The sequence below is a fragment of the Lycorma delicatula genome, chromosome 3 (genome assembly GCF_047948215.1).
Source record: "Lycorma delicatula isolate Av1 chromosome 3, ASM4794821v1, whole genome shotgun sequence".
Classification (NCBI taxonomy): domain Eukaryota; kingdom Metazoa; phylum Arthropoda; class Insecta; order Hemiptera; family Fulgoridae; genus Lycorma; species Lycorma delicatula.
The window spans coordinates 146,072,736-146,100,455 of NC_134457.1; the positions used below are offsets into that span (position 1 = coordinate 146,072,736).

The window sequence follows — 27,720 nt, forward strand, 5'->3', positions numbered from 1 at the left end:
TATCCATATAACTACTTTGCCATTAGCTACTAATAACTAATTATAACAATATTATCCTTATATCTTACAGGAATGGAGACTTTGGTCCACAATTAGATTTTTTTTTAATACTATGAGTAGATTCCAAACTGAGACAAATCAAGAATGGCCTAGCTGACTAATCCTGAGTCAATTAGGATTCTATAGCATTACAAAGATGTTATTATATCAGAGGAAAATAAACAATGGTAAACATTCATCGAAAAGCGAGTATTAATTTAGCATATTATTAAGTATATGAACTCCTACAAATATATAAATTAATTGATTCAAATACACAATTGCTTAAGTGCCACAAGAAAGAATAAAAGATTATCAATTAAAAGATAATATCGATAAAATAACAGAACTTAAAAAGGTGTGCTATATATATCTGATCTTCACTAATATTTTAATGCTTCCATAGAAAGGGGAAAAAGGAAATAAATTTTCAGAACTGAAACCAAAACAATAAAGATCTTACTTATCACATCTTTTGATCAGAAATTAAGTAAAAATTCTTCGTGCGATGGAAAAATATAATCAGTAATATTAACAATTTAATATAGTTTTTTATGAACTTCAATTGTACATTAATGTCTAAATACACATACTATAAGAATATCATCACATAATATTCAATCCTTTGATAATTTCTAAAATAAGAATGAAGGAAGAAAATTCAAAATTCAAACGAACACACTGCAACCAGTTATTTTGATACAAATCAATAGGGGTTTACTGAAAATTATCTATTATAAAAAAATCTGTTATGAATAATTGAATATTAATAACACAAGTCATGTTGTAATTAAAATAATCAATTTTTAATAGGCCATCATGAATTAACAAATGATTATGATCTTTAATTTAAATAAATTCTAAATTATATATTTATTTAATATATTAAATAAATATATTAATGGTTGCTGCATTTAAACATTATTTAGGATATTTAACTAAGCTCCCTAATATTTTTAATACTTTTCCATATTGCTTAAAAAAAAGGAAGAAAAACTGAAAAAAAATAAAAAATAAAAACACTTACAGAACTTAACTTCTAAACTGAAATGTGTATGGCAACAAAACAATGAGTGACTAACTTTCAATAACAACAGCAATCTTAAAACTTTGCTTTCTTTTTAATGTCAAAAAGGGAAAAATAATAATAAATATTAAGTGTTAAAAAACACTAATGGTAATGGAAAATTTTCAGCTTGATGAAATAGATTTTTTTAAGTAATAAAGGGCCTGCTGATAATTACTTTGATGACAATATAAAATAAATTAATGATATATATACATCTTTTTTCCTTTTTTTTTTTTAATACATGAAATTAAATTTAGTTTGTTTTAACAAATGATGGTTCATTATATAAAAATATATATTTCAAGAGCAAATTAAAAAAAAAAATTATAAAAGAAATAATATTTTGATTAAATATTACAAAGTTTATTATCTTTTTATAAATTTTGTTGTCCAAATTGTAAATTTATTATTCATATAAAAAATTCATACTGATAATAATTAATTATTCATTTCATGTAATACATAAAGATTGAATGCAATAAACAAAATGTACAGTTATTTATTTAATAGTTACAATAATAATATATTTTATCTTTAGAATTTTTTTTAATATGTCAAGAAAGAAATTTATCCATAAAAATCTAAATTGCTGCACAATTTGCTAATAATTTGTCTAAGTAATTAATTGGAGAAGAAAAAGATTGTTAATGAAGAAATACAAAGGTTATGTAAAAACATTATTTTTTACTGTCATCAAAGTAAACAAGATTTCATGTTTATGATATAAACTTATTATCTTAAAAAATAAAATAAAAATAATTAATATATACTATTTATTTGTAATGTAATACTTAAAATACAGCACAGTCATTTTTATGTCTGTTTGTTTCAGGTTCAACTGCAAATAATTTGAGAGATTTTCTTAACTCATTCCTCTCATTATAAATGACCTCTCATTCAATTGACAATTAAAAATTTACTCAGATTTAAAATTTCAGTTATGAAAGATCTTCATAGCAAGCATTAATTCCTTGTGAAGCATATTTATATGACGTATTGCTGAGAAGGAAATTGCCAGTCTCCACAGAGTGATAGAATCCTGCCTTTCATCCAGTTGTCCCAGGATCGAATCCCAGTCCACCGTGGCATTATTTCTAATTTCCCACAAACAAGCTTCAAAGCTTCAGTGGCGAATTAATGAATTAATTCATTAAAAAAAATAATAAAATAAAATAGTTTATAGTTAAGCAGAAAAAAGACCCAATACATCTGAACATAAATAAAATTATATCTATGAAGTAAATATGCTGGGGATACTTAAGAAAAAGATAAGCACAAAAATATCATCAGCTGCTCATTCTCTATCATTAAGTGGAAATAAAAATAACAGAAATAGAAAATAAAAACTACCGATGGTAATAGTAAGTCAACTAAATTACCAATAAGCTACTTCAAAATAGTAAAAACTAGATTACTAATTATTTGTGAAATTTACACATTTTTAATGAAGACTTGTTAAAATTAAACAAATATTAGCATAAAATTAATGAAAACAACAATAAACAAACACCTAGATATTTTTTAATACTTTTATAATTAAAAGATAACTACGTCATAATAATAATAATTTATTACTAATGGAAAATGTAATTCACTAGTTAAAAACATTAAACCCTATTTGTACTTTTTATTATTTTAATCAATCAACTGAGAAAATTTAGTCACTATACTGGTACTTTAATCTCTTCCATTTTGGTTATCTCTATGATATTGAATCGTGAGAAATAATGTAACAAAGAGAATTTGACATTTTTATTTTAAAAGAAACACTCACAGATGACATATATTATTATCTATGATAAATAAAAAAATTATACTCTATATCAGCACAACATTGGTAGTGAGAGAAATAATTTATCATTATTATCTTGTTTTAAATGTCTAATTTCTGTAATTTTTACAAACCTTTAACCAAAAACCTTCATACAAACCTGACTTCTATATTTAAAAATATAATTTCTTCTATTTTATAACAAGTAATATACATTGACATTCCATGATTCTTATGTCTAATTCTTATGTTTCATGTATGCTTAGTTCTTATGTTTTTGTACTGTGGTCTGCTTATAAGCATTTATCTGACATTATCTACAACACATCAATCAATTCAGTAGATTCATCCAGAGGACAGCTTTTTTTTAATAATTTTTGAAACTCCTACCATTAACCTTTACATCCATTTTTCATCTTTTTATGTTCAATAAACGAATAATTTTGTTCAATAAATAAACAAGTTTTTATGTTGAACAAACAAGATTAAAAGGTGATAAAATGTTATGTGTCGAGGATTGTGTTATATGTGTGTAAACTTAGATGACAATAAAAAGTAATAAACAGAAAAACGATACTGAATCATCTGCAATGTGGGTAGAAGAAGATAAAGAGATAAAATTATTCAATCAACTGAGAAAGAGGACCGCTTAACTAGATTACTGATGACAGAACACTTATTAAACAATTCTTCATTGAATAGTTGAAGGGCAGAAAAGGAGGTAAGAAAAAGAAGTGGCTTTTGCTGATAGAAAAAAGAAGAGCAGAGGATAACTTGCATTACTTCCCAACAATCCTGAGAAGATAAGGAAATTTTCACTCAGATCTCAAGGACTACATATTACTGGTCAATCATTTTTCCTGGCATTTTAATCATTTTGCTAGACCAGTGTAGTTATAGTTACAACAATTTTTTTTTTCTTCTAATACTTATTAGACATATGAGAACAAACTTTTATCTCTTTAAGGAAAGTGCTTATCCACTCAAAAGTCTATGTAGCATTTCTAAGTATTTGAACTGTAAACCATTCAGCCACATTCTCATTAAAAAATAGATGTGGTGATTATCTGTGGACATTAAATATAAATGAAGAAATTTAAAATTAATGAATATACAGCTCATCATGCAAGGGTAATGGTAATAATGATATAGAAAAAAAAAGAGTATTGTGGGCAGCATGAGCACTTCAAAGCATTTTTAATCTATCAAATATTTCAGAAAGATGGTTTCTTTCATTAGCATTTTATATTTCCAGAAAAGTAATATACTATACCATAATTTTCCATGAAATAATTTGAATTAATTTTAATTTAATTATTTATGATAGTACAATTAATTATTACTGTAGTTTAATTACTTCCATACTATTTCACTCATTTTGTGTGTATGTGTAAAATATTTAAATATAATGATACAGATAATTATTTATTTTCTTTCAAATTAACAATCCATTTTTCAGAGAAATACAAAAAAAATGTTTTAAAGTAAAACACTTTCATAAATAAAAATAATAAGACAAAACAAAGTTATGTAATCATACACTACAGCAATCTCATCTTTAAGGGTCATAGATTTGTGTAATCCTAAGATTAATAGTATCTGTTTGTCATAAATAAAATGAAACAACTTACATCATTAGTTAAATTATTTTCATTTAATCTGAAATCCTTGTTGATTATATATCTTATACAAATAGATGTTCATTTAATAATAAAATACATATTTAATTAGTATGATTGAGAAACATAATCAGTGTATATTAATTACAGATTATAAAAATAATGAAATTAACAAATGTATTTTTTTCTTTACAGATGACGTATCTTTAACTTTGGTTCATAACATTGTTACTAAAAGTTAAAATATATTAAAAAAATTAATTCTCAATATAAATAAGTGAATTATAAATAAGCTACTTAATAAATAAAAATGAATTAAACAATAAAACTTAACTTTAAAAAATACTAAAATAAAATAACAATTTCTTTAATCTTTAAATAATAACACTTCTAAAATGTTCAAGATAATTTTATATTTTTCTATAGATTACCTGATAAAATGCATACTTTGTATTTTTACATTTGTTTGAAGAATAATTTATGTTTAATGAAAAATATTAGCAGATAATTCACTAAAAATTTAATAATTTAAAAGTATCTTAAAATAAAAATAGTTTTTTTAAATGCGTAAGAAAAACCTTAACCTATATGTAGATTTATTTACTGGAGATTTCAGAAGAAATGTCCAGAAGTATTCGAATATATCGTAACAATTACAAGTTATATATACGTACATAAACTGGCTGAATGGATTACTTTCGTTTTTCCGTTTTTAAGTCTGTAAATAAATAAATTTGATAACTTACGGCATTTGTTTGGATCTTCATCACTTCCATCTACACAATCTTTTTCATTATCGCACTGCCAATGAGACGGTATACATCGACCATTGTTGCAACGGAATTCTGTTTCCGTACACGATCGATTTTCTGAAAGGAAAAAAGAGAAATTTTTGTTTGTAATTAAATTAATAATAACGATTAATAATGATAGCAACATTTTGATGTTATAGGGTTAAAAATTATAACATGTAAATGTGTTCCTGATAGCAGTATAAAAAGAAGTTCCTTTATACATAAGTCCAAAAACTTTTTACCGCCTGTCATTTTGTATGTTATTTTTTTTTTTAATTTACTTCTCTAAAATGGATTGAGTTATTTCAATTAAATTTGGCATATCTTTTTGTAATAGTATTCTATACAACCTAAATACATATAGAAATTTTATGCTAGTGAATATCAAAGTTACAGCTATTTATCACTTCATGATAGTTCAACAATGGCCAGTATAAAATTTGAAAGTAATAGTTTATTTTCAAAAATTGTACTGTAAACAAAATTTTGCCCTGTTTCCTTAAATCATACTTCAAAAAACCAAGTTAAAATTGAAAATTAATAAAATCAAACTACAGTTCCTAATTTTAAATGTTTTGGACCAAGTAACAGCTCACTGTTATGTCTACTGTGTAGTGTGCATTGCTGTGATTATTCTTGAAAAGTTTGACATTTTTCTATGAGATATGATAAATATATATAGAAATTGTTAATTGACTGATGCATTTGATGGCCAGTAAAGCAGACTTGGTAAATTTCTAAAATAGAATTACAATATCACAAAATAATTTCCTTAAAATTTCAATATGTAAAGGTTTGCTAACTACAGTATTGTAAGAACTCTGCATGATAAAGCACTCTCCATCAAACTAAGTGTGAGCAAAGTGTGACACAAATTCAAATTTTTATGTATAGTTTTCTACATGTAAATTAAATTTTTTACCATGACAATAATTTCTGACTAAAGGCACTTAAGATTTCAGCATCTGAAAAGGACTAGACAAGGGTGTAAAGGGCCCTTACATTTTAAATAAAGGCACAAAACTACACAAAAACATTAAGACACAAACAACAAAGAGAAACACAACACTTACGGGGTGTAAAGGGCCCCGATATTAAAATTTGAGATAAGGTTCTCAAAAGACCATGAAATTAAAAATACAACTTATCAATACCATTTCCTTCTACCTGTCTCGTTTATAGTTTGTTTAAGCACCCTCGGGGAGACCAGAACCGCCGTTGAGCAGTATATCAGTCGCGTCAGGGCGCCGTGGCAGTTGACTCCTCCTTATAAATAGGCTACAGGCATGCACCACGCCCACCCATAGCCTCGCGCCCTCAGTTTACCCTTGAGGGTCCCCCATGCCATCATTGGACACACCCCGACTTACTGCTCTTGAATGCAGAAGAGCCAGGATGGCCTAGGCAAGAGGGCTACCTCCCGTCACTACACGTGCCACGCTTCGAGACTCCCATATACATAATGAATTCCACTTAGAGATTCTTTACACAGCTTTAAAAATTTTCCAACTTTTACAGACTTCTAAGAAGTCCACTGGCGTGTAAAAATGCAACTATCTTTTCTTCATTTCCATTATCCAGATCAGCAGTAATGTCAGTTCTTAGACGGAACCTCTTTCTGAGGCCCTCATATATTGTACACTCTTCTATTAGATGCTTAATTGTAAGTGTTTTATTCAAACACCGCAGATTGGTCTCTCTTCGCCGGTTAACAAATATTAATTTGTCAATTGCGTGTGACCGATTGTAAGTCTGGTCACAGCTACTTGTTCACGGCGAGTCAACTTAAAGTCGCTTTTCCATTTATATGGAGAAGTTTTCACTGAGTTTAATTTTGTATTTAAACTCCTCCAATCAGTATTCCATTTGTTTCTTACTATGTTCGTTAGACAGTTTTTAACATCTGCCACTCTTACAGGAAATGCATCCAAATCATCGCAGACTGTTGCCTTTCTGGCAGCTTCGTCTGCGCTTTCATTACCTGTAATACCAGCATGCCCTGGAGTCCATACAAATATACGCATCGCTGTCCTCGTTGGTTTAGAACATACAAAATGGACAGGATGTTTGCAATTAGGACATCCTTAATGTTCTTGTTTCGAATTGCAACAAGTGCACTTAGAGAATCGGAATATATTAGCACTCTCGCTTCGCAATAATGTTCTATGTAGCGAAGAGCTTGCTGAATGGCAGTAAGTTCTGCCGTGTAGACACTGGCCATATCTGGCAGTTTCCAACAATGGGCTTCTCCATTTATATATATGGAGCATCCAACACCATGTTCGGTTTTAGAACCATCAGTATAAATTATAATATGTTCCTCGTAACTACTTACGGTTGCCAAAAATTCCTGTTGGATGATAACTGCTGGCTTCTTTCTTATTTCTCCCTGAGAGAGATCCAACCTTGTATTTACCGCTGGCGAAAGCCATGCGGTATTTCTCTAGTAGAAATTGCTAGTGTCTCTGGAATAGCAATTTCGTATTTCCTTTTTAATTCGTGGTACCTAATTCCGGCTGGTCTGGAATAGGTAGCACGACGTTCGTATAATGCAGCCATAGGATGTTTGTTGAAAAGTTTGTTATTTATATGGGCAGGAAAAGCCCATATATTTGCTGCGTATCTTAGCAAAAGGATCCTCTTCTATAATGTAGTGGCAGTATTCCGGCTTCAGACATTAGACTAGTCGCCGGACTTGTGCGGAAAGCACCTGTCGCATATCTTATTCCGCTATTGTGAATAACGTCTAACTTTCTTAAATGCGACTTCCTAGCGGATGAATATACAATACATCCGTAGTCTAGTTTTGATTGAACCAATGCCTTGTACAATCTCAATAATATCTCTTTATCTGAGCCCCAATTAATGTTCGATAAACATTTAATAATGTTTAGGGCTTTTTTGCATCTAACACTCAAGTCCTGTATGTGTAATCCCCACGTAAGGGATTTATCTAATACTAGTCCTAAAAATCTCACGTTGTCTTTATATTGTATTGGATCATTGCCAATTTTCACCATAGGACTTTGATGAGGAATTCTCTTCCTACAGAAGTGTACACAACATGTTTTTTCTGGTGAAAATTGGAATCCATTATTCCTCGCAACTTCATTTAGAGCGTTAATCGCCCGTTGCAATTTGTACTTCACCATAGCAGTCTTGTTGCCAAGACTGCTATGACCAGCAGCTGTGTTGCCTGCTTTCTCCAACGCTTTCATGAATTCTTCCATTTTAAATGGTACATTATATGAGTAATTATACTCAGTACGGAAATTTAGTAGACCTTCAAGTTCTTCTTTTTTCGCTCGAAAATCTTCTTCGTAGTTAGCCGTTTTGCTGACTTTCTCGAAGTGTTTGGATAATAACTCTGCGATTTCGTTTGGAGTGTCCTTAATTTCGTCTTCATCTTGAAGGCTAGTTATGGGTGCAAAATTTTTACGCCCACAAATCGCCTTCACTTTCCTCCAAACATCTGATGCAGTAGTGGTTCTGTCGATGGACGACACGTATTGCTGCCAGGATCGTTTCTTCGAGTCTATCATGAGACGTTTTGCATACGCCCTGTATTTTTTAAAGGCAATAAGATTCTCTGTGGTATGACGTTTCTTAAAGGTGTTATACGCCCTTTTCTTTCTTTTAATAGCTTCACTTATTTCATCGTTCCACCATGGAACGGGTCGTTTCGTAAGTTTCCCAGATGTTTTGGGAATAAATCTCGATGCCGACTCAAGTATTGCATTTGTTATAGCGTCGACATCGTCCCCGATAACTCCAGTTGTTTCAGGGAGTATCGTTCTAGCTGTGAAGCTCGTCCAATCTGCCTTTTCAAACAACCATCTTTTAGAGATGGGATATATTTTTCTTGTAACATCAGTTACAATTTGCACCGGGAAATGATCGCTTCCATACAAATCGTCTAAAATATGGAAGCTGTACCTCGGTGCTATCGATCCGCTTATAAGTGCAAGATCGATACAGGACGTCGATCCATTTCTGCCATTGAAAAAGATTCCTGACCCGTCGTTTAAAAGAATAAGTTCAGAATTCATCAGGAACCTTTCCAATTCTCTTCCGCGGGGATCTACTCGATCCGATCCCCAAAGAGAATTATGAGCATTAAAATCACCCACCAATAAGACAGGTGAAGGAAGCTCAGATACTAATCGCGCTATGTCATCCTCCTTCCAATCAAAATTCGGTAAGTATATGCTGCAGACAGTGACCTGAAGCGGACGCTTCATTCTAATGGCGACCGCTTGTAGGTTTGTATTTTTGGCTTCGGTGGTAGCTCTGGTCTATGTTAATATGGCTACTCCACCTCTAACTCTAATATTTGGCAGTTGATCTCGCCGAAATATGTTATATCCTTTTAATTTAAATATTTCATTTCGGCTGAAATGTGTTTCTTGCAGTCATATACAAATCGGGTCTACATCATGTACCAAGCGTTGGAGCTCATGGATGTTTGAAGAATATCCATTGATGTTCCATTGTACAATCGACTCGCTAATTTTAAATTAAATTATAGTCTGGGTTTGCCTTTCGGCCATCCTTTTTTTCTCCATACTGCGAACAGCATCGTGTTCGCGGAGAACGTCGTCGCCCGTATAGCTTCCAGTCTCCGAATCGGAGACAACAGAAGCCGCCGAGGACGACGGGCATGGATCGGCGCCGATTGAGAGGCGGCAACTTGGCCAACCTCCGCACGGGAGCAGCACCGGTCACCGCCTGTGGAAGGGGGGACACTCGCCCCCTCTGTGAAATTTTTTGTGGCCTCTGTGGTTTAGAGGCCACCTCAGTTGAAGGAGGCTTGGGAGCCTCCATAACAGTCTCTGTAACTGCTACTTTCTGCTTATCAATAACTATCTCACTAAGACGGACTTGTGATTCTGCTTTAGCGTCCGTTTTCTTCTGAACAAGAGCAACTTTCGGAGTTTAATCTTCAGGAGGCTGTACTAATATCTTTGGCTTTACATATTCTTTACCATTGAAAGGCTTCACTTTATTTTCAATAATTCTTTCAATCATGTTAGCCAAAGTAGGCGCAAGTTTGCTGATGAGCTGACTTTCATCAACAGCAACCGGAGCAGGAGCAGGAACAGCAGCCGCAGCCTGAGCATAAGTTGTTGTTGCTCGAGGCCTGCGGGCGTTAACAATCTTCTTTGCTTCGAAGTAGCTGACCTTTTGCAGGGGTTTTACTTCCTGTACAGCTACCTCGTCTTTGTAGACCGGACAGTTCCTGGATCTACAAGAATGTGCTCCCTTACAATTGATGCATGTAGGAGGCTCTTTACATGGCTCTCCCTCATGAAACTCATCGCCGCACACACATATTTGTGGTCTCTCACATCTGACAGCGGTGTGGCCAAAACGTTGGCACTTGAAGCATCTCATTGGCTGCGGGACAAATGCCCGCACATCCAATCGATGTATTCCCGCTCTTACTTTCTCCGGCAAAGTAGGCCGGTTAAATGTGAGAACATGAGATGCTGAAGGTAGGACTTCGCCATTCCTTCTCATGTTCAATCGGCGACACTCTATTACTTATTGCGCTGCTAGTTCTTCAACAATTTCTCCGAACAGTTTAAAAGATCCCGACAGACAACAACACCCCTTGAGGTCTTGAGTGTGCCATGGGGATCAACACGTACAGCCAATTCTCCAATTTTTTCCAACCCTAGAATCTTTTGCGATTGAATATCATTTACAGTTTCCACATGAAGTCCTGTGAAGGGTTTTCAAATTTCTTTAACAGGGCCTCCAGCACATTTATTTATTTCTCGAGCAATGAGGAAGGGACTCACCTTCGAGAAGTTACCGTCTTCCTTTGTGATTATCAAATATTTCGGCTTCGGAATGTTGCTCTTGAAAAAAGCTTTTTGCAAGCTTTTTCTGGCCTCAACTTCTATTCTTCGAGATTCTGCACTCTTACGACGTTTCGCCTCGGGCGAAACAGCCGGTTCTAAACGAGGGTGTTTTCGTGAACCCTCTGCCACGTTTGATTGTTGTTCAATCCCTTCTGTGGCAAGGCTAGCCGCCGGGGTACACCCCCACTCCAGGGCCACCAACCTTGGAGGTCCAATCCGGTACTTCGGTGGAACCGGCATATGTCCTGGCAGAGAGCGGATGCGCAGTCTCTGCACTGCCTCCAGGCTCCTACTCACCGAGGCTTTCAGAGCTCCCATTCACCGACATACATGGGCGCCATTGCTACATGCTTGCCATCGCAGGGGGCATGTGGACAACGGAAGGGTCTCTGTTACACCTGCAATAACATTGACCCCGGCCGCCACATCGCCAGCTCTAAATATGGTGTGAGTCCATTTCCAAATCATTAGTAGTACATATCCTGCACGTGGCCGTAAATTCCAATCCATACGGTGACCTGAAGGTGGAAACAGGTCAAAAGAAAAGCATATCCGAGGAAATTACTCGGAGCCCCGTTAGCCAGCTATATGTATTGTACATAAGTACAGCTGTTGCCGCCCTAGACGTGGAACGTAGATGTTGTGTTCCGGACCCGGACGTGGGGATTATCTACCTCAGGGCTTAGCTGATCTTTTTTTTTTTTTTTTTTTTTTTTAAGGTTTTTAGGGGCATCGACTACTTTGGTCATTAGCCCCATCCCACTTCAAAAAAAAAATAAAAAATAAAAAAAGGGTTCAAAATTTCACATTTTCATGTGTCAAAAAAATGATCAAAATTTTACTTTTCTTATAACTTCTGATCCAATAAAATTACTTTCTAGGCTTTCCTTTCGGCCATCCTTTTTTACGTTTCTCCATTCTTCTGACGGCCTCAACCTCTGATGACAGCGTATCTGAGGCCTCAGACATGGCATCGTCTTCCTCTATTTCGGATGCCAGTGACGTTCTTCGGCTGACGTCAGTTGATGAAACTTTCGCCGGCGCTGTTAGCATCTTTGCTAAAGAATCTAAATTAATGTGCAATGATGTCTCCGCGGCGGATGAGCCGGACTCTATCTCTACTGCAGTACTGGGTCCGGCTGAAATAGATGCTCTCACCGAAGCTGGTCTTTGCGCTTTCGGAGGCTCTATTGGTACAGGTTTTATTTCATCTGCGCCTGGTGCTTTTCCTATAATAACTTGCACCTCCATTTCCGCAGATTCAGGTTTTCTTGTCACAATTTCTTTAGATTTGTGACTACACGACGGAGCGATCTGTTTCTCTTTGTCAGATAAATCAAGATTTTTAATTCTTACACAAGTTGGTGACTTTACAATCGCAGATTTAGCTGGTTTTTTTAAACGGCGCTGGTGTGTCTCTCATGTCAACGGCGTCAGTCCGGGGATGAGCCTTCTCATCTTTACTTTGTTTTCTCTGATGAGTCGACTCAATCTTTGAATCAATGATTCTTTCAATCATCGTCGCAAGACTTGGTGCCATCGTGTTAAGCAACTGCTCCACATTAATTTTAGATGTGGAAGGGGCAGCCGCTGCTTCTGCATAAGAAGTCGATGGTCGTGGTGTACGCTTGTTAACAATCTTCTTTGCTTCAGGATAGCTTACCTTCTGAAGCGTTTTAACTTCCTGAATTGCTGTTTCTAATTTATATGTAGGGCAGTTTCTTGAACGACAATTGTGATGCCCTTTACAGTTAACGCAGGTTGGAGGGTCTTTACATGGGTAACCCTCATGTGTTTTCTCTCCACATATACATATTTCCTGCGCTTCACATCTTGCTGCTGTGTGTCCGAATCGTTGACACTTAAAACATCTCATCGGCTGCGGGATGAAAGCTCGTACATCAAGCCGATGGATGCCAGCTCGTACCTTTTCAGGAAGATTCGGCCTATTAAATGTCAAAACATGCGAGGCCGAAGGAAGAATCTCACCATTTCTTCTCATAGTAAGTCTGCGACATTGAATTAATCCCTGACTCGACATTTCTTGTACAATTTCTTCTTCTGTACAATTAAGAAGATCGCGACAAACAACAACTACTCTGGATGAGTTCAGTGTGCTATGCGGTTGGACAGAAACCGCAAATTCACCGATCTTCTTCAACGCCAAAACTTTCTGGCTTTGCATGTCGTTGATGGTTTCGACATGCAATCCATTAAAAGTTTTACGAATTTCCTTGACAGGACCACCAGCACAATTTGTAACTTCTCTTGCGATAAGGAATGGACTAACTTTTTGAAAGTTTCCATTCTCCCTTGTAATAATTAAAAATCTTGGCTTTGGTGCGCTATAGCCAAATAGACTTTTCTTTAATACTTTACTGATTCTATCAGCATCTTTCTTTATCCTATCAGATTCTTTACTTTTTTTCCTCTTCGCTTGCGGCGAATCGGAGGTTTCCAAACGAGGGTGTTTACGTGCACCCTCTGCCACGTTTGATTGTTCAATATTCATGAACAGTGAATCCCTTCTGTAGCAAGGCTAGCCGCCGGGGTACACCCCCACTCCAGGGCTACTAACCTTGGAGGTCCGATCCGGTACTCCGGTGGAACCGGCATATGTCCTGGCAGAGAGCGGATGCGCAGTCTCTGCACTGACTCCAGGCTCCTACTCACCGAAGCTTTCAGAGCTCCCATGCACCGACATACATGGGCACCATTGCTACATGCTTGCCATCGCAGGGGGCATCGCAGGGGGCATGTGGACAACGGAAGGGTCTCCGTTACACCTGCAATAACATTGACCCTGGCCGCCACATCGCCAGCTCTAAGAGTGGTATGAATCCATTTCCAAAATCGTTTGTTATTCCATTTCCTGCAGGTGGCCAAAAATCCAGTCCGTTTAGTGACCTGAAGTTGGAACCAGGTCAAACTTAACAAAGCAACCGAGGAATTTACTCGGAACCCCGTTAGCCAGCTATATGTGATGTACAAAGGTACAGCTGTTGCCGCCCTGGTGCCGCTGTTGCCGCCCCTTAGCTGATCTTATTTTTAATTTACTTATTTTTTTGTTAATGATTAGTTCAAGTAATTAATACACATACATATTTCTAAAACTTTTATAGCTTTTTTCATACTTTGTTACTATTATTACAATTATTTTCTATATTGTTTATTATTATTATTCCTTACTTTGAATAGGCATAAAAAATACCATTAATATACAGTGAAAATAGATGTAGCATCTTAAAATTCAGTAATTTCCAATAAATTGTTTATTTTGGTCGTTGGATTTTATCCTTGCAAGTACTATTCCAATTTCCAGGATGCTACTTTTTGAGACATTCCAGGTTTTGAGGGGTCATAATTTTTTAAGAAGATATAGTTGACCTTCTTAAGCAAGATCCCAATCATTACTGTTTCAAAAATAAATAATATAATATAATATAATATTATATATTACTGTATGTATATATACATAGTGTCCCAGTATCCTATCTTATATCATTTTTATTCTGTAAGATATTTTGAGTTTTTAAAATTTATAACTTACAAATAGATTGAGATGTTGCACATGTATCCAACATCTACAATAAAAATAAGTTTGAAAATATTTCCTTTGAAAATTTCAAAATGGCATGGATAAAAAGTTCTTAACCATTAACACTTCTGTAAATGTTAATTTTTTAAATTTATTTTTATTAGATAAAATGTTATGTGTTTTACATTTTCTTTTCTTTGATTTGTTAATAACTACTAATGAAAAATTAATTAATTATTTTTAAACCGATTAATGAAGGTAGTGAAAAAAAAATGGCAGGTTACAGAATGATGATGGCACAGAGAAATAAAGTGAGATACAGAATTTTTTCATATGATTTTTTTATTTATTTTGATGTCTAGAATAGTTCCTTAACTTCAGCCCACACCTTCTGGAACACTCTGTACAAATAAAATTTAAAATAAATTTTATTACTTTTTTAAATAGAGGATATGGAGAAAAGAATAGGTAAGTACTACTGCTTTCCTATTTCTTGATGTATAATTTTAAGCCATATTTTTTTTAAATTTACAGTTTTTTTCTAAATGTATTACTGAAATAAAAATAATTACAATTATTTTTTAAATGTAATTTATTAAATCGTCACAAATAATAAAACTAAAATCTATAGAAAGACTTCAATTTTCTCTGTTTCTTGAAATTATATGCTTGTATGTCTGCATAATTCAAAGGAAAGATAAATATTTGAATCTGTAAAAGCATTAAATTATGTTATCTGCACCCACTTGACTTTTATTTTTTCAGTTAAAATGTTATTTTAAGTAATAAAATATTCAAAAAATAAATTAAAATTAAATTAATTTAACTTATTTACATAAGACATGTAATAAAATCATTTTAAGTTACAGATTCAATTTCAACTTTTCTTCAATTAATAAAAACAATTTTTTTTACAAATAGAAAAAAAAATTGTTGAAATAATCAGTTTTTTTTAATGATAAAAACACAATCGTGAAGGTTCATTTAAACAAAAAATTAAGATAGCTCCAAACTAATTGGAAGATAAAAAATTACCAAATTAAAAAAAAAATTACAATTATCTGGAACAGACTCTATTTGAAATTCCTTTTATACACCTTTAAATCGGTTTCATTGTAATTTAATGCTAACAAAAAGTTCATTTCCAGTAATGTTTTTCTGTATGTTACAGGGGTCTTAGCCACGTAATAACAGTTTTTGCGAAGTAATTTTATCTAACAACCGCTTCAATAGAAATTGACCTTTTCAACAAGTAAAAGAAAATTACACTTTCTAAAACATTCTATCTACTGTGTAAGCGGTGTTTATTTTCAAAAAATAATAAACTTTCAAATCGAATTTGATTTAAGTAACTATAGAACAATTTTCAGCTTTTTTATCATTATTATTTCTCCAGTTTTTGTATTTGTTTTAATTATTACGGTTAAAATTTCTCTCTAAATTAGTTATATACATACACTATTTAACAGCAAAGATAAAACACAAAAAATAATATAGAAACCACTTGGTTGAGAGTTTAATGGGCACGTCTGTCTGTTAATTTCAATAACCAAAACCGAACAGTTATATGTACCTGACATGACACAAAGGCACTTCAAAAAATTTCACAACTTTTAATCATACCTTTCTACCCAATTCACTTCCTAAGCATAGTAGGAAAAATGAGCGTGAGTCAGTTTCCCTAGACTTTTTTCAATAAGCCGGATATACTGTTACACAGCATCCTGACCACCGTAGGGGAAGGCACCCCTGTACGTGGCAACCAAAGTTATCACCTTGTGTTTAGGGGAACCTTAAGGGGTTATCACCCCTCTCTGTTCCTAGACCTGATTGGCTTTATCAGAGATCGTCTTTTAGACCTTCCAAATTTTATAATGCAACACAGTCATCAGTTTGGCCTCTGTCAGGATGCTACCGATGCAAATGCCTCAGCAGATATTTTCTCTGTGTATTTATACAACCTACTATCGCCTTCGTATGTCCTCTTCCAATCACGACCATCTACCATAACTTACAACCCTCAACTATCAAATTAACTGATTCATGGAAGCATAATCCCCGTGCTTTCCTCCAACACCGAAGGTTTTACATAAAAGATCTTCCCATATCTAACTTCTATGTACTCAGATCATTACTTGATTAAGTCTTTAAACACCAAACATACTATCATTACATCATCAATACAAGTGGTGATCGTAATAATGATAATTTTGTCCTACAATTAAATTTACTCTAAATCCTCTTGATTTACTTAAAAATCAAGAAACAGATTTACAGATTTAATAAGCGTTAATGAAAATATACCCTATCTATCTCTGCTCTGGTCTGCTTTCGGGAGTGAGATCAATGCCTGTACCCTCCCGAACCACATCTCCATCACAGAGTTCTCCACACATCTTTTCTCATCCTAACAGCAAATATCTCAGCTAACCAGGGTTCGATGCCGAAATGCTAAGCATCTTGACAAAGTAAACTCCCAGGCAGGCCCCTAGCCAACTAGACTGCTGTTCTAACTGTACATCTGTAACAGCATCAGACCCCCTCAGCCATCCACCGCAGGGCTAACAATCTTAAGGAAGCCAGCAACTATGTTCCATTCCCTTTCGGTTTTCCAATTAACTTGCAGATCAAAACCAGAACTGATCCTTGCAACTGATCCTACTTTATTAACCAAATTAAATCTGGCCAACATATCTCAAAAAACCACCATGTCCAGAAAGAAACTGTGTAATATGCCAATCGGGGGAAATCCAGCCAACTACCTATGTACTTCTCACATCAGGAAAATACCGTGTATGTAATGGTCATCGGATCATTTAATTCACCTGACCTGCCGTAAATGGAAACCTTGGTCATCTATTTCTTCCCGAAACCATTGAAATAAAATTTAAATTTTCTCTACAAAGGATATCTTCTTTCTGATCACTTCCACTAATTAACAATTTTAATTTCAGAAAAAGAAACTTTTACTTGCACCTCCTATAAATACCAAAAAAAAAAAAAAAAAATAGATTGTAGCAAAAAAGCATAAAAGCAGTGGCGTCACATTGTTCAAAACCATAAGAGTTACATATAATGTGAAGCAACAAGAACAAGCATAACGATCTATTATTTATTTCAAGCCAGATTTTAATAAAAAGATTAACTTACCGGCTGATATCAAGCCGGTAAGTTTTTGCATTTTCAATCAACATATTTGAGAAAATTTGACGAATTTTTTATTATACGATTTGGTGTTTTTAAGTATATAAACAAGTATATAAAAAAATTGTTTATCTCCAATTATTTCTCGATGATCTCATATGTGAATATTTAATATTCAATAAATAGGAATAAAATATTTAACGGTATATATTTTTGTGTTTGAGAAAATGAAGCAGGAAAAATAAATAACAATTATCTCGCCTTTCATACATATCTAAACTTTTTTGATTCGGACAATGTCTATTGAAGAACTATAAATACATAAATTGTTGAATTTTGATTTTGATTTTTTCAAATGACGGAAAACTCTCGCCGAAACCTTAACAATTTTATTGTTTTGGCAATTTTGATATCATCTATTTTTTGTTTTCTGTTTATTCGTTAAATTCAAACTGTTTTTATTTTTATATTTATAAAAATTCTGGTATCTGTCGTGTGTTTGCTAATAACTTTTCGTCGATTATATTTACGTATCCAATAAAAAATCAAATTTGTTCGTTTTTGGAATTTCGTGACCAACTTTTTTTTGCTATTAATAAATAATTAGTTTCAATCCAATTTTTCCCAATTTTGATCATGCTACTATAATGTCCTTTCATTGACGGCCCATGATGAAATATTGCACTAATAACTTTATATTTTTTCCCGAATAGTTTGCAAGCATCATTAGACACTTTTTTTATTCCTTTACTTTCAGTTATTTTGCGTAAACGTACTGCGTCGTTTTCGAATAATTTTTTTTGAATGAATAACAGTTTTCCTAAAGAATGAATTTCCATTCTATGTACGAAATCTGCGTTTCCACATTCAGCACATCTACTTTCGACATGAGTTTTTTCACTAAAATTATGAATTAAATCTTGGAGACTTAAACTGTTATGTTTCTTTAAACTATCCGTTTTAAAATCTATGTGTAAAACTAACCTATTTTCTTTGTGCTCTGAAGCATACTTACATTTATCATTTGCACAAATAATTGTGTATTGGATAGTGTGTTCTATAATGTTCTTGAAAGGTTCAACTTTGTCAGTTAAATAAGTGAAAAATTCAATAGCATCTTGTTAAATATTGAAATTCTTAAGTACAATTTTCTTATTTCTATCATGTCTACGTTTGCTCTATTTATATAATTTTTAGGTGACATATGTAATATATGATTTTTCGGTAATTTAATTTCATTTTCAATAATGCACAATTAAACAAACACTGAATAACTGAATTAGCATAACACGAAACTGAATCATCATTAGCTAGCCCGTGCAATTCTCTATCTTTTGCGTGTTTTATATCATTTGCATCATTCGATTCTTGGCACTCATTGATATGTTTAGGCATAACCCTAACTGAGCTATGTAACTGTAATAGCAGTTTCGTAATGATGTTTGATATCATTTGTATTTAATTTATCATGAGCTGTCGATTGTTTAAAAGTTAAAAATTTATGTTCATTCAGAGTTCTCTCAGAACCCAAACTGATAGCTTTACAACTTTGGCGTGAAACTTCATTTAACGGAACGAATGATCCGCGCTTTAATAAGAGCGGATCCTGAGGAAAATGTTCAATAGTCGATGTTTGAAACATCTTAATCAAATGTGTCGTATTAATATTAGATTATAACTGCCTTTATCGGGCTTAATACCATATATAAGTGAAACCGCAGAGGCTATAGAAAAACGTCAACAAGCAATACAGTTATTTTGATTTTGAACTCTTGGGAATTTTATCATTTTCAAATCAATGTGTAGAAAGAGGTGTCGTAAGCAAAACTCAAATTCTTTAGTCAGTTTACCAGCATTTATCGAGCCATAAATAAAAAGAAATTTTGTATCGCAATAGCAACAAACATAATATCCAGAGGTGTACAAAATCTGAATATATTCAATATCTTTAGATACAAGAATAATTCTTGAAGGGTCATCCATCCACATACGTTCCGTCTGTAAAGAAAAATTCAATTTTTCGTTTTCATCAAACACCCAAACAGATTGATATGCATTTCCGTTAGTCCTAGATTATTGAGAATATTTTTCACGTAATCATGTTGTAATGTAGTAGTGAGAAAATCGTTCTCCATTTTCTAAATAGATTATTATTCACTTAAATTCCTTATCAGTATATCAAAAATTAAAGTAACTGGTAAATAAACTAAGAATGCTTCAACAAGAGCTCTTGAAACCTGGAGCAAGTATAATTTGATTGCTTCAATTAGAATCAATTTTAAAGATTCTGGAGCAAAATATCAATGCTTGAACGAGAATCTGCTGAAAATCTCGACGCATTGATTATTATGCTTAAACAAGAATTTGTATACGAAACTGAAAAGTTTTACGACCGCTTTTCGGAATACGTATACGAAATACTTGGAGCGAAAATGTAGCTAATACTGCGAGCTGAAAAAAAAAATGAAAATGTGTATTGAAATCAAAGTATAATTTTCAAGATGATAGTAAAGTTTTTCTAATTTCGAAATTAGACACAAAAGTATTTTTATTCAGTAAAATATTAGAAATACCAAAAACTTTATTGTATTTATTGGACTATTTATTTGACTAATAAATGCTTAAGATATACCAGAAAAAGTCAATTCATTGTTAATGAAGTTTTGAGTATGATTAAATTTGCAGTGTTCTCTGTTAAGCAATACATCATGAAAGTGTTCCGAAATTGTTATGAAAATTATCAAACGTTTATGAAGTTTTCAAACTTTATTTATTAAAAATATAACCACTACAATTGCAAAATTTATAATCATATTCAGACTTTTTTAACCACGATAAATAATATCTATAGATGACTAAAAAATGTTATTTGCTAGAATGTATTTCATTTTATAATTATGTTATTTTAGGAATGTGTTTTAGTTAATCTTATATCACTGAATTCATTTTAAAATTATAATAAAGTTTTTACTTAAAAAAATGTGAATTGGACGTATACTATGTACAATATCAACCTAATTAAAATACATTAAATATTATTCATTGTTAATATTTACTTATTTATTCAAAGGTGAAAACTTCAAATGATGAGAAATATTTTTGTTTTGCGTAGTATTGTTAAGAATGAGAGGATCAGAATTATAATTCAAATTACCTATGAAACTAATACTATGTGGCTGATAATCAAGTTGAAAAGATTTTACCAAATGCACTAAAAAAAATTTAGCCTAAGTTAAAGAAGAAGATTCCACTCAAGTAGAACAAGAATGTACTAAATCTGAAATCATGCGATTGGTTAATTGGACGATATATAAGTCTAGTCAATAACTATTCATCTGTTAATAATTAGATTCTTCTTATTTTTAATAAAAAAAAAAAAACAACTTAAAAATTCTCAGCAAATAAAGCACTCGATCTTCACGAATCTTTTTTCATTTTTTTTGCAAAAATATAAAACTAGCATAATCTCTTTTAAATTTTATTATTTCAAGTATAATCAAGTGCTGCTATCTAGCGACACGATTCGTAAACGGGTTAGTAAAAAACTCAGGGTTAGAAGAACAAAAATTTCACATTTTCAAATTAAAAAATGTGAAATTACAAAGATTATCACATATTTATCGAGCAAAAAACCTATATTCATTAAGAACATCTATTTCTGCTATGATAGCTTTATTTCATCAAAATTATTATTTTTTAAAATTTTAAAAATTCTGAAAAGTCGATCGTCGAGTTGGTAAGAGTAAATAAATAAGTCTTTGGTGTTTCCGCGGTCGAACAAACTCTCGCCGGCGTCATTCTACCGAACGACTTGATGTTTAAGCCAATAAATAATAAAAAGTATAGAAAGTATTAACAGAATTAAATAAATATTTTTTTTTTAAATATTCTTTCAAAATATTTGTGAACATAACAAGAACAAATAAAATAGATGATATTTATTTCAGAAAATTACTTTTGAATTAAGGAAGAGCTCAATAAAAAAACTGCAGCAAAGAGGCATGGGAGTTTTCACATGGTACAAAATTTCCATTTATATTCCCAGGCACAAGCTTAGGGTTTACGTGGTGAACTAATTATCGACTAAAATTCAAGTCTGATTTTTCAGAATCAGATTACTTCCTTCCGTATGTGTTATTTGGATTTGTGACGCCCACCTTTTGTTACAACAACACAAAAATCAGTATTCTACGCAACGACAAAATAATAATGATACTACTGATAAGCAGTTAAATTACAATAAAGTAAATAAATAAATAAAAACTAAAACTGTTGCAAAACATTTCATATTTCCGTTATTTGAATCATAATGTGTCATATTTTATTAGTCAGCCTCTGATAACAAAAATCCTTTATTTTCATTTGAAATTATTCAATCTTACATAATAATTTCCAACTTTTTTTTCAGGAAAACTGTGGCGCATTATACCAGATTTCATCACATTTTCGTACAACTAAAAATGTGGTGAAGCCACAATATCAATAAAAAAAAGAGAATGATACGAAATTGTTTTTCCCAACGGGTTAGTCTAATGATAAATCGTTGTCGAAAAGTCGAAAGTTCTCAGGTTCAAATCCTAGTAAATTTAAGTTACTTTTATTATAGCGATTTGAATATCAAACAGTGGCTATCACTGTACTTTGGTGGTTGGGGTTAAATTAACCACACATCTTAGCAATGCTCGACCTTAGTTTGTCGAGCAAACGTCTCATTTATGTCATATATTTCATCCTCATCTCATTAAGTAATGGGATTGTTTTCTGCAACCCCAAATTGAACAGTCTGCAACGTACAGATTAGGAATAGAAAATAAAATAAAAAGTTCCTTTAAAACCCGTAAAATTTTACTTTCCTAGCATCATAGCTCTAGAGCTATGCTGCCATCAGTCAAAAATGAGGTATGGATTTTTTTCATTTCTCGAAGTATCACGAGTCAGGGACCCAAAAAAAAACAAAAAAGAAGTGGGGGCAACGTTCGTACTATGATATACGTCTGTTGGCGTGTTAGAAGTTTAATAACTTTTGACTTGATTAACCGATTTTGATCAAATTTGGCACAAAAACTCCTCTATATGGAGAAATTTGTTGTAAAACTTTGGGGTCAGTATTTCCAGGGAGTGGGGTAGATAGTTTTTCTGTTTAATTTTCTCAAATTTTGCAAACAGGAACTCTCTTTATATTAAGCTCATTACATGCATTCAAGTTTATCTTACAATATTAAGAAAAAGTTGCTCCCAAATTTTCTTCTTTCCCTCCAAAAAAATGTTATTTATCGCATATTCTTTAACCGAATTTTTTCACGTCTTCCTAAGCATAGTAGTAATGCAAGTGGACCCAAAAAAATACTTTTAGAGGAATACTGGGAGGGGGGAGCCGATCAAAGATTAAAAATATAATTTTTTTGTACTTTTTTAAACCTTTAATAATAATAAAATAACATTTCATCATAATTCATCTCCACCTACAAAAAATAAATCTTAGGTAACTTTTTATTGGTTGTACATTTTTCAGTGAATTTTTTTTTTTCATCTGTTTAACATAGTAAACGTAGACAAATCAAAAAAAAATTCTTGGAAGATGATTTTGCGGGTGAAAGTAAAAAAAAATTATAAAAAAAAATCGATTTTTTGACTTTTGAAAACTTTTTCGTGTATCATTATTTTTCCACTATATAACAATAATTAGCCAGTTCCAGGAAAGTATAACAACTTAGTTGTCAGCTTTTTTATTAGAGTGTATGGTAACGGAAAGATAGTTTCTTTTTTATAAGTAAACTACATAAATTTAACAAGTATCTTTAAACTAAACAATTTTCATCCAAACGATGATGCATTTCTATAAAAATAATTTTAATTTACTAAGCATTTGGCGCGGTTGGTATTAATACAATTGTATAAATTAAATTTCCACTTACCAACAATTTAAAAACTGTAAATCCTAGTACTTTTGGAGCTGTTACTCCATCTTCAGGGATTTAAGAGATGTTAATTCATATTCAAATCAATAATAGTTTTTAAAATTAAAGTTTTATGTTTATAATAGTCGATCGTCAAGAATAAAATTAAATCGTACGTCAATAAGACAGTAACGTCATGTTTGTAAGATGTTTGCTATAATAGTGTTTGAGATAATAGTCGCAAACATCTTACAAACATGACGTTACTGTCTTATTGACATACGATTTAATTTGATTCTTGACGACCGACTATTATAAACACAACACAAACCGACACATAACATAACACAAAAAATGTTAAAAGCAATTATCGATTTGAATTTAAATTAACATCCCTAAAAATCCCTGAAGATGAAGTTACAGCTCCGAAAGTACTAGGATTTACACTTTTTAATTGTTGGTAAGTGGAAATTTAATTTACATAAAAATAATTTTATTTAAATACAAAAATTTGCTAAAATTAATTGTAATTAAGAATAGGTAAAAAATTCAAATATTATTATTATAAATATGACATCAAAATGCCGTTAAAAATTAAAAATAAAAATCTTGTAAACATAAAAAATGATAATAGATCTCAGAATCATTTATCATAATTATTTTTGTGTCTTTTTCACCGGAAAACTCCTATTTTTTTTTTTTTTTCACGTACCACCTGCGGAACAGTTATCTCCAGCTGAGAAACACAGATTTATAGTTCTGAATAAAAACCATAGTGAGTGTAATAAATTATCACTACACTGCATTAACAAATTTAAGTTAACTATACTAAAAACATATTAGCGTACTTTTTGCACAACTAGTACCTTTTTTTTTATAAATAATGAACAAAATGATAATGGTTCCATAAACCAAAACAATTTAAAAAACTGATCAAATTTTATTTACAGGACTACAGAATATTTTTATCTTGAAAACAGTATAAAAATAGATTAATCTATAGCTTTCCTTTTTTCCTCCAAAGAAACACTGTGCAGGTAAGATATGGAAGAATCAGGATTTATTATATCTTATTTTGGTCACAATTTAAAAAAAAAGTAATCATTAATAGTTCTTAGTATTGAATTATTCATTTTACCAATTACAAAATTCTTTTATTTGTATGTGGCTAATTACACGCGCGTATATCAATTCAATAAATTAACAAATTCATTCAGCATACACAAAACCGATGTTTAATTACATAATTAAAAAGGTTTATTTTAGAGAGGCTAAAGTCCGAGGAATTGTTTAATATTGTTCTAATTAATAATTATAATTCTATTTAATTTAATAAAGACACAGATTGAAAATAATGACAAATTTTTTACTCCATTTTAAAAATACATAAATTTTGAATACGTGCTATTCTAAAATGAAAAAAAAACGGCTACTGGTATTAATTTTTATAATGTAAAAATTTTAAATGCTTATATTATTTATAAAAACACACACATACAGTAGAAATAAGTTTGGAAAATCAAACAGGCATATTATTTTTCATACGCTACAAATCTCCAACATTTTAATTTTCATATTCCCAAATAGTAACGTAGATATCATAACAAGCTTTCAAAAATAAGGTAACGAGAATAAGCGGAGGCACCATGGTTCACACGGAACGATGAGATACGCGAATATCTGGGGCTTCCGACGGTTCATGAGGTTATCAAACAGTACAATGTTAAATACCAACAACGTACAGAAAATAACGTCAACCACCCAGAGATCAATCTGCTTGAACAGCGGGGATGTCCGAACGTTGAAGCATCTTCATGTGCTTGAATTAGGGGCTATTGAATAACAGTGTGCAGTAACTATCGCCAAATCTAGTGATGTTAATTCTATTTACTTCTTTACTTTTTTTGTGTACAACTATATTGTAGCTATACATAAAATGTCAAATTCTATAATTTCTTACAATGCAATTTTTACATTTTCAATTTCTATATTGTTATACGTCTATAGACTCCGCTTGATTATTTGTTTGTTTTTATTGACAATTTATTTGTTTATCGGTTATTATTCTACTAAAGAACTTTAAGAACATTGCTTACTGATAAATTTTGTTATTGAATGACTTGTTACGGGAGTTCTTTAAGAACGTCGTATCATGTGCTTATTATCAAAAGATTTACTTAAGGTTCCACTTAAGAAGCCGTTTGTAAATATACTAGTTGTGGAACTAAAAAAAAATATATATTCCCACGCACAAGTTTCTGTATAAGCTTCTGAAGTGAATTAACTCATCAGTAAGACAAAAATCACAAATGGAAGTTATGCAAAACAGATATATTGAAAAGAAAATAAAAACAATCTTTATTCAGAAATTACTTTTTTCTTTTACTGAAAACATGGTAATCTGAATTCATGCCTTTTTTTAAATTAATGAATCAATTACGTTTTATAACTGTGAATTCAAAATTCAAAAAGAATTAAAAATATTGCAATAATCTCATCCAAAAATGTGACTTAGATGTGAGCAAACCAATGATTTGGTTAATAAATAGACTTGTTTACATGAATCTCATTATATTATTACAGTATCTTGTTGTAATAAAATATAGAACAATATTTTGTAAGTGTTATTTTTCAATATTGATCAGTCATTTTTAATTTAATTATAAAGAAATGTTTAAGATAAAAATTGAAACATTTTATAAGAGTAAATTTTTTCTTTTGTATACATTCAAGAGAGATAATGGGCAAATAAACTATTCCTGACAGAGAGAGGAAATGGAGGAATCCATTACATATTTTTTTTAAATTCTATGTAGCCTAACGAATTCAGACTAAATCAAATGAAATGAAACAGACGTAAGCCGTTCAGAAATGATGATATACTTATAAGTCGTGATGCTTGAACTGAAAGATCAATACACCAGTATGTATAAATACTTTACACATACTCGTATAATAATAAATAAAACCTTTTTAGGCGAATTATTTTGTTAATCGTCAACTTCCTTCATCTAAGGACTATTTCCTACGACATCTTCAAACAAATATTCCCTAAAAGAACAGTTGATTACATTCAAACAATTCGTTTAAGTGTAAAGTGATTATAAATGTATTATTTATAAGTACGTGAAAACCGATTGTGGCTCAAATGATTAATGTACATTTAACTTGTAAATAAAATATGTAACTAAATAAAATACAGACTATAATTTGTATATTAATTAAAGTTCAGAAAATATAAATGTAATCTATGAGTATAACAACCTTCAGCTCACATCTTAACCCAATTATTTTTTTAATGGGATATATCCCATAAAATGCAAATCAATTGTCAAGCTAGAAAATATTTTAAATTACATTTTACTCTGAAAAATTAATAGCAATAAAATAAATAAATAAAAATAATACTCTTTATTAATTTGAAAATAACTGCACTGTACAGAAGGAAACGGTAGATTAGTGAACAAACAACTTTTAATTCACATGCTTTAAAATTATCATTACATGCTCGAATTATCAGTTAAAAGGCCACAGTGTCATCAGAATAAGTACAGTGGTAACAAAAAGTTCGTGCATTTTGGGAGAACTATATCGCAAAGAGGATTATTTTAATAAAACAATTTATGAAATAATTTAAATTGTAAACCAAATATAGAATTGGCTATTTTTTGGGACTCTTTCAAGATCCTATTCAGTTATCCAAACAAATTATTGTTAGTAATATTCCACAATATATATACTGGTTGATTTAAAGAGGATTGTACAAATTTAAAAGCATACAAAAATCTATTTAGATAACTTACAAATTCGGTTGAGGTCTCATTTCATAGCAAAAAACATCAAATCTTGTGTGCTTTGGTTACACTATTTGCAATCAGCAATTGCAGTTCAACTAATTTTCGTAGAGATTACAATAGAGAACCTCCTAGCAGGCACGCGATTTAGTCTTGGGACCAAACATTCGTTGAGACAGGTTGTTCTG

At 31.7% G+C, this 27,720-nt stretch overlaps 1 protein-coding gene across 7 annotated transcripts in view; it reads right to left on the bottom strand.

Moving 5' to 3' along the window:
• The window catches only part of LOC142322087 (low-density lipoprotein receptor-like), an 871,174-nt gene that overhangs the window by 65,803 nt on the left and 777,651 nt on the right, over positions 1–27,720 (bottom strand). For all 7 annotated transcript variants that reach the window (XM_075360751.1, XM_075360744.1, XM_075360746.1 and 4 more), the window contains one exon: positions 5,245–5,367. In XM_075360751.1, coding sequence (XP_075216866.1) covers positions 5,245–5,367 — 123 coding nt within the window. The remainder of the gene's footprint in view (positions 1–5,244; positions 5,368–27,720) is intronic.